The sequence below is a fragment of the Medicago truncatula genome, chromosome 6 (genome assembly GCF_003473485.1).
Source record: "Medicago truncatula cultivar Jemalong A17 chromosome 6, MtrunA17r5.0-ANR, whole genome shotgun sequence".
In the NCBI taxonomy this organism is placed as follows: domain Eukaryota; kingdom Viridiplantae; phylum Streptophyta; class Magnoliopsida; order Fabales; family Fabaceae; genus Medicago; species Medicago truncatula.
In genome coordinates, this window is record NC_053047.1 from 5,788,220 (window position 1) to 5,797,214 (window position 8,995).

The following is an 8,995-nucleotide window of genomic DNA, read 5'->3' on the forward strand; positions in this document are numbered from 1 at the left end:
GAGACGGAGAGGCGAGCTCTCTTAGGCTTTGTTTGGGAGTATGGAGGGGAGGGTTTTGGAAAAAAGGAAGGAGCAAGTGAAAGAAATAGAAGACATTGGGAGGAGAAGGCTTTGAAGGTTAATTTTTTACTGATAATAAAAAATCCCCCTCATTTGGGGAACTCAAAATTTGTATTGGGGGAGGGTTTTGGGGGATTATGGAGGGTTTATATGAATTTTTGAAATTCAATCTATGTTGTTATAATATTCTTAAAATTAAAAGTATATTAATCATAAGTATTAGTTTATCATTCTCTAAAAAACTGTTCTTTCAAAAAATGTGAATTTTTTGTCCATTTTTCTATATATTTTCAACCCCCCAAAGTCCTTCCCTCCCTTCCCCTCCAAACTCCCAAACAAAGCCTTAAGATTTAAAGAAGCTGGAAATGGTAGCCTTTCATCATGGAAAGGTGAAGAGTGTTGCAAATGGAAAGGAATTTCATGTGATAATTTAACTGGTTATGTAACCAGTTTGAATTTCCAAACATTAGGTTATACTAAAGGATTGCAAGGTAAGTTAGATTCTTCAATATGTGAACTGCAATATCTTACTTCTATAAATCTCAATAGTAATAACCTACATGGAAAAATCCCAAAGTGCATTGGTACACTTGGTCAACTGATAGAGTTGAATCTTGGTTTTAATGGCTTAGAAGGAAAGATACCAAAAAGTGTTGGGTCACTTGGTAACTTGATAGAGTTAAATCTTAGTGGTAATAAACTTGTTAGTGTCATTCCTCCTGGTTTAGGGAACCTTTCCAATTTGCAAACTCTTGACCTTGGATTTAATGACTTGACTGCAAATGACCTTGAATGGATTTCTCACCTCTCTAATTTGAGACACCTTGGTCTATCAAAGGTCAATCTCTCTCTAGTTGTTGATTGGTTATCATCAATAAGCAAAATTCCTTGAATGGCCTTGGGTATAATTATGATATGATTTCAAATGACCTTGAATGGCTTTCTCATCTCTCCAATTTGAGATGCCTTGATCTATCATTTGTTAATCTCACTCTAGCTGTTGATCGGTTGTCATCAATAAGCAAAACTTCATCTCTGTCTGAACTTCATTTACTCGGTTGTGGGCTCCATCAAGCACTTCCTAAATCTATTCCCCACCTGAATTCTTCCATTTCTCTTAAATATCTCGATCTTAAAGAAAATGGTTTAAGATCAGCCATTGCCCATTGTGCCATGGGTAATTAATGTTAGCAAAGTCCTCACTCATCTTGATCTCTCATATAATGAAATCGAGAGTAGCATACTAAAATCTTTTCGGAATATTTCTCAACTGCAAGAGTTACAACTAAACTCCAATAAATTGTCTGGCAAACTTAGTGATAGCATACTACAATTGTGTTCCGCAAGAAATGGTTTTAAGTATTTGGATTTGAGCAATAATCCATTCATTGGAGGACCACTTCCTGACTTTTCTTGCTTTTCATCGTTGGAGATATTATCTCTTAGAAATACCAATGTTTTCGGGACATTTCCGAAATCACTTGCTCATATGCCTTCTCTTGCATTTCTATATATCTTTCCCAAAATCATTTGAATGGTGTGGATATCATTGATGATATATCTCTATCAACCATGCACGATCTAGATCTCAGTTTTAACCAATTGAATGGATCATTACCACTATTTGAGATTACTAAACTTCCCTCATTAGAAATAATTAATCTCTCCTATAATCAATTGAGCGGTCCATTTTCACATACAATTGGGCAAATTTTTTCCTAAATGGTTTTGGAATCTATCTTCAAGTTTGCATTACTTGAATGTTTCACATAACAAAATTAATGGACCCTTGCCAAAATCTTTTCCAAGCATGAAAGTAAAAGATGCAACTTATCGTGTGTGGGATTTCAGTTTCAACAATTTGGATGGTTCATTGCCACCTTTTCCAGAATTGAGCTCTCTATTTCTCTCAAATAATATGTTTACAGGGTCCTTATCTTCCTTTTGAAAATCCTCGTCACATAATTTAATTTATCTAGACTTGTCTAGTAATTTTCTAGCAGGGAAAGTTTCCAATTCTTGGGGGAAGTTTCAAAGTTTAGTACTTTTAAATTTGGCAAAGAATAGTTTTTCAGGGAAAGTCCCCAACTCATTTGGAACTTTACGGAAAATAGGAGTCTGTATAAGGGATGATACAGACACTTTTGTTTTGGCAAAAACTGAATGGTTTACTCCAGTCTGTAAGGTACATGTTGGCAAAGCTCTTGGATTGTTATCAGCTATGGAAAGGGTTCATCAATTACATTTGGGACCTATCGATTTTGAGTTTGATGCCAAAAAAGTGATGGATATATAGTTTTTCATTTGCACGTCAGGATGTTACAAAATTTGGGATGATTATCCATAATTGTAAAACTATCTTTGAACAATATTATATCAACTCTAGTGTTGAGTTTGTAAGGAGACAAGCAAATGAGGCAGCTCATACATTAGCTAAGGAGGCCACGTCTTCAGCTAGTTTCCAGATTTTGGTAGAAATATCAGATTGTATTGAACAAGTAAAAAATAGGAATAGAGGGTGGTCAAAGTAATATTAATTAGAGAGTACAATTGAAAAATAATAAATATCGTATTCAAAATATCAATTATTTTGGGACAAATTTTTGTTGCAAAATGGCCAAGTATTCTTGCAATTAGGAAAAAAAAATTCAAAACCAAACAGACACAAGTAGTTAATGACTTAACATTAGTTCGGATTTGGGTGGAAACAATTTTTTTTGGACTTTGACTTAATTTCCGACCAAACATCATATTATCAAAGTCTCTTTCTCTTGAAAACCAAAAGGCTATCACTATAAAAAAATAAAAAAAAAAATTTGTACAGATGAAAAAATAAACTTTACCGAGTTTTCAACATTACATTACAATATAATATTTTATGACGCATCAATATATAACTTATTGTTATCTTGACTAATTCGCTTTATTATGAAACAAAAGACATCCCCATCACACCGTTTTGTTTTTGAATAAGTCCCATTAAACAAGTTTTACTAGATGGGTGATTTTGATATGCCTATAAATATAATCCTAGTTTATCCTCACTTCTTCATTCCACTACACAATTCAGTTAATAACTCTGTCCCTTTGATTGGAATAAACCAAAAATATTTCCAAGTGAGTTGAGTAGATCGCAATAATGCTTTATTGTGGGTTCAATTTTCTCTTTTGTGTGCTGGCCATTCTATGCATGAATTTGTTATGTGCAGAAAGTTTTCATAAAAACAAGTGTGTGGAGACAGAGAGGAGAGCTCTGCTCAAGTTTAAAGATGCTCTCCTTCTTGAAAGGAACGACCTTACCTCATGGAAAGGTGAAGAATGTTGTAAATGGGAAGGGATTTCATGTGATAATTTCACTCATCATGTAACCAGTTTGGATCTCTTTGCTTTCAGATTGAGCGGTAAGTTAGATTCTTCAATATGTGAACTGAAACATCTTACTTCTTTAAATCTTGCTTATAATAAATTAGAAAGTAAGATACCAAAGTGCATTGGTTCACTTAGTAAGTTGATAGAGTTAAATCTTATTGGTAACAAACTTGTTAGTGTCATTCCTCCTAGTTTAGGGAACCTTTCCAATTTGCAAACTCTTGACCTTGGATTTAATGACTTGACTGCAAATGACCTTGAATGGATTTCTCACCTCTCTAATTTGAGACACCTTGGTCTATCAAAGGTCAATCTCTCTCTAGTTGTTGATTGGTTATCATCAATAAGCAAAATTCCTTCTTTATCTGAACTTGATTTCTATGGTTGTGGACTGCATCAAGTCAATCTTGAATCTATTCCACTTCTGAATACTTCCATTTCTCTGAAATATCTCGATCTCTCATATAATGAATTCCAAAGTAGCATACTAAAATATTTTAGGAATATGTCTCAACTGCAAGAGTTGCAACTAAACTACAATAAATTGTCTAGCAAACTTAGTGACAACATACAACAATTGTGTTCCGCAAAAAATGGTTTAAGGAAATTGGATCTAAGCGATAACCCATTTATTAGAGGACCACTTCCTGATTTTTCTTGCTTTTCATCGTTGGAGGCATTATCTCTTCGAAATGCCAATGTTGTTGGGACATTTCTATAATCAACTGTTCATTTTCCTACTCTTCGATCTCTAGATCTGTCCCAAAATCAGTTGAATTTTGTGGAAATCATTGATCATGCATATCTACCAACCATATACTCTCTAGATCTCAGTTTTAACCAATTGAATGGGTCACAACCACTATTTGAGATTACTAAACTTGCCTCATTAAAAACACTACATCTTTCCCATAATCATTTGAGTGGGTCAATTCCACATACAATTGGCCAACTTTCTAGTCTTGCAAAGTTGCTTCTCTCTTCAAATAAATTGAGCGGTGTCATTAATGAAACACATCTATCAAACTTATCTCAATTGAGAATTTTGGACGTGTCTCAAAACTCCCTTTCATTAAACTTGAGTTTGAAATGGGTTCCACCTTTCAAGCTAGAAAGACTATATGCATCATCCTGTACATTAGGTCCTAAATTTCCAGCATGGCTCAAACATCAAGGGGAACTTGAGATTCTTGACATCTCTCATAATGGTATTTCAGATTCATTTCCTAAATGGTTTTGGAATCTATCTTTGAGTTTGCGATACTTGAATGTTTCACATAACATACTTAAAGGAACCTTGCCAAAATCATTTACAAGAACAAAAGGTAATTATGATTATGATCATGGGTGGGATGTATGGGATTTTAGTTTCAATAATATGAATGGTTCATTGCCTGCTTTTCCAGAACTGGGTGTTTTATTTCTCTCAAAGAATATGTTAACAGGGTCCCTATCTTCTTTTTGCACATCCTCATCTCAAAGTTTAATACAATTGGACATGTCTAGTAATTTTCTAGAGGGACAACTTTCAGATTGTTGGGGAAAGTTTAAATCTCTAGAAGTTCTAAATTTGGCCGAAAATAATTTATCAGGGAAACTACCCAACTCATTTGGTGCTCGACGACAAATTAAATCACTCCATTTAAATAGAAACAACTTCTCTGGTGAAATTCCATCTTTGATTCTTTGTCACAAATTGCAATTAATTGATGTTGGTGATAACAATCTTCAAGGAACTTTACCAATGTGGATAGGTCATCATCTTCTTCAGTTGAGTAATTTACGTATGCGGGCAAATAAGTTCCAAGGAAACATTCCTACAAGTCTGTGTAATCTATCATTTCTTCAGGTATTGGATCTCTCTCAAAACAATATAATAGGGGAAATACCACAATGTTTTGATCGGATAGTTGCTTTATCAAATTTGAGCTTTCCCAGAACAACATTTCAACATACGTCATTCATTTACTTTGTGGAAAATGAAATGTATGAAACTGGCCCTTTCATTGACAAGGAAATATTGGCATGGAAAGGATCAAACAAAGAATATGATAAAATTCTTGGATTGGTGACTATCATTGATCTTTCGTGCAACCACTTAACAGGAGAGATACCTCAAAGTATAACAAAACTCGTGGCATTAGCTACTTTAAACCTTTCAAGGAATAATCTCACAGGAATCATTCCTAGCAACATTGGTCATATGGAAAGGTTAGAATCACTCGACTTGTCAAGAAACCATCTTTCTGGTAGAATGCCAACGAGCTTTTCAAATTTGACATTTCTTAATAACATGAACTTGTCTTTCAATAACTTAGACGGCAAAATTCCAGTAAGCACTCAACTACAAACTTTTGATTCCTATTCATATGTGGGGAATAATCGACTTTGTGGACCACCACTCATAAATCTTTGTCCAAGCGATGTGATTTCTTCAACTAGAACCAATGATAAACATGTCACTAGTGAAGAAGATGAAGATAAGCTCATAACCTTTGGGTTTTATGTTAGCTTGGTACTTGGTTTCATAATTGGATTTTGGGGAGTTTGTGGAACTCTTGTGATTAAAACATCATGGAGGCGTGCCTATTTCAAATTCTTCAACAACATGAAAGATTGGATCTATGTCACTCTAGCAGTTTTTGTAAATAGGTTGAAGAAGAGATTCCAAGTTGAAGATTAACCGGTAAATTCCATATAATATAGCTTCTATTTTAATTTTCAATAATGCAGAAGTGTATTTGTGTATATCATATATATAACTCACTTCTTTAACAATATTTGTAGGTAAAAGCTTCAATTGAGACTTGAGAGAGAGTGATATGTCACAATGTCTTCATCAATATATGTTCCAATTGGAACATGCATTGTTCATCCAAGAGTATTTTTTGGCTATCATCTTTAATTATCTATTTATATACTATAGAGTGCATGAAGACTACTTGCTTGTGTATTGTTTTTTGAATCCTTGTGTAATACTATGGAAATAAAATATGTATGTGGATTTTTTTTAATTAAATATTTTGTTATATTAAATAAATTTTTTTATTCGCTTAATACTGTAGATTTTGAACAAAAGTTTGAGCCGTTGAAAACATCAATAGAAACAATAATGAGGGTACCTTAAGATACTACGGTTAAATAAATATGAAACATAAAAAGGGATAAAGTCCCACCAAACAAAACCATTATGTGGAGCTCATCAAGAGAAGCAATTTTTTCTACACAATGATTGCCATCTCGAAAGATATAGAAAATAATTAATCAGCCTTGATTCTTGGAAAGAAAGAGTAACCAATTGAGCTGTCTACTCGAGAATAATAAATTTTCAGATAATGAAAACTCAGGAAGCTCAGGAACTAGTGCTGCTGTGGTTAAGTGGTCTCTTGGGTCATGAGGGGAGCCTGGGGACCGTCTACATCGAGGCTAGAACAACCACACAAGTAAGAGAGACACCACACTTTTACCCAAAATCTTAAGGGGTGGCTTTATGGGTCCTCTTACTTATAAGGTGTTCAACCTTTACTCTTTTATCCAATGTGGGACATATAACTTACACTTGTGCACAACAACAGTCTTATAATATTGTTAAAGACATATAAAGCATTACTAATAGCACCAATTATATGTACTAGTACTCGTTGATATTAACAAGGTTGTACATATCACAATGCTTTGTTTATCTAATTAAAACGTTGCATGTGGTCCTATTTTTTCATGGTTAATAGTGCTTTATCCCCTGTAATATAGGTTATTTCTAATTTTCTTCCTGTAAAATATTTTTTTGATTTGTTTTTTTTATGACCTATTAAAAATATATTTTACAGGGGTAAATAAAAAAATATATTTTACAGAGAAAAAACCGGAAATAACCTATATTACGGGGGTAAAACATCTTTAACCCTTTTTTCAAAATCAACACTTGAATTGAAAGCTACTAGCATATATATTATTCCTGTAAATTTTTACCTCAGTCCATAATCATTTGCGATTCCATTAAGGCACATCAAAATTAACTAGTTTAATGAAGAGTGTGTAGAAATACATTTTTTTGTTTGTTCTTACAGTATGTAGAAATACATGAGAATAGGTAACGTACATTTTACTAAATTTTCTTCATTTTTCTTTTCTCAAAACAGACAGGCCATTATTGCGTGTATGTACGTACCCTTTTCCCTTCTCTTGCCTAGCAAAGATCACTTTCTATGTAATTTTTGTTTGCATTTTTTTTGGAAATGGTCCCAATCTAAAAATATATATTTAATTTCTTCTTGCTTTGACCATAGGGAATGTGTTAACTGTGCCTCAATGACAGTTAAATTATCTCATAAGATATGTAATCAAACACTTAAAAGTATAATAAGTGCTTTTTTCAATATAAAACTTTCCTTTTTTTAGTTTTTTAACTAATACTCCGAAAACACTAGTTAACATAACTCATTTTAAAACTCTCCAGCTACTTGTCCTTTGAAGTAAACGGATATTGGGGTCCAAATGTGTTGAGTATTTTGCATTACAAATGATGCTAAATGATTATGCTAGATTCCTAATAACTTTTTTTTTTTTGTTGAACAAGATGAGATTCTAATAAATAAAGACGGTATAACCGACAGAACGGCTATGTAACGCCCACTTTCGTTAATTGCTAATTTAATCGAGTTTAGGCAATTATATTATAATTATATGATATATGCATGATTTTGGTATGTTTTGATGAATTACGATGATTTAGATGATTTGATTGATGACGTGATAAGTGATGAGTTTTGAATGCTTTGATAAGGATATGAGGTTTATTTTGTTGTTAAATAAAATAAAGATTTGAAAATAATATAAAATATTTAGTTAAGGGTTGTTTTGAGATTTTAGAGAGTTTTGGGGGAGGAAGTGAAATAAGATAAGTTATTAGGAAGAGGTATAAATAGGGGAAGACCTAATTTTAGAAAAACAGTAGTACGTGCAGACTTTTGGAAAAAGGGAGAAAAAGCCAAGAGAAGGGAGAATCACTAGGAGTGCTGCGATTTCTTCTTCATAACCAGGTAAGGGTGAGACTAATGATTCAATAGTGTTAATCTATGTAATTCTGATAGTCCAATTAACAAGTTAGGATTGAATTAGAGAAGTTGGAAAACTAGGGTTAATGAGAGGAATTGAGAATTAATTGATGTAGAATGATTAGATTGATGTAGAAACAGTGTTCAGGTTGTAGAATAATCATATGTTAAGTGTCCTATCAAATTTGAGAGTCTTGTGTTTGAGTCTAGTGATCTAAGAGTGATTCTTAAGTGAAAAACGCATTGTTAAACTAATTTTTGAACTGCTGTGAAGCCCAAAATCGCCCCCCGAGTTTCCAAATCGGCCCCCGATTTTCTGAGCTGATTTCCCGATTTTGGGTCGACGAAAATCGGCCCCCGATTTGTCAAATCGGCCCCCGATTTTCTGTCAGGAAAATTTGGAAAATATTCGCAATTTTCACCCGTTTCTGTTTTGAATTAGCCTTTGGTGTAAACATGAAAGTTTTAGATAATTTTGTTAGCTTTCCAATGGCTTTGGTTTCACTTGAAAA

General features: G+C 33.4%; 2 protein-coding genes across 2 annotated transcripts; both read left to right on the top strand.

Annotated features, from left to right (window-relative positions):
• Positions 1-425: 425 nt before the first annotated feature.
• Positions 426-4,150, top strand: LOC25495461 (receptor-like protein EIX1). The gene is made up of 5 exons (XM_024786336.2): positions 426-482; positions 531-551; positions 638-887; positions 1,058-1,237; positions 3,270-4,150. The coding sequence occupies exons 1-5, from the start codon at positions 426-428 to the stop codon at positions 4,148-4,150; spliced, it is 1,389 nt and encodes a 462-aa protein (XP_024642104.1).
• LOC25495462 (receptor-like protein EIX2) lies at positions 3,636-6,378 on the top strand. The gene is made up of 2 exons (XM_024785835.2): positions 3,636-6,115; positions 6,217-6,378. The coding sequence occupies exon 1, from the start codon at positions 4,808-4,810 to the stop codon at positions 6,110-6,112; it is 1,305 nt and encodes a 434-aa protein (XP_024641603.2). The 5' UTR covers positions 3,636-4,807; the 3' UTR covers positions 6,113-6,115; positions 6,217-6,378.
• Positions 6,379-8,995: the final 2,617 nt, after the last annotated feature.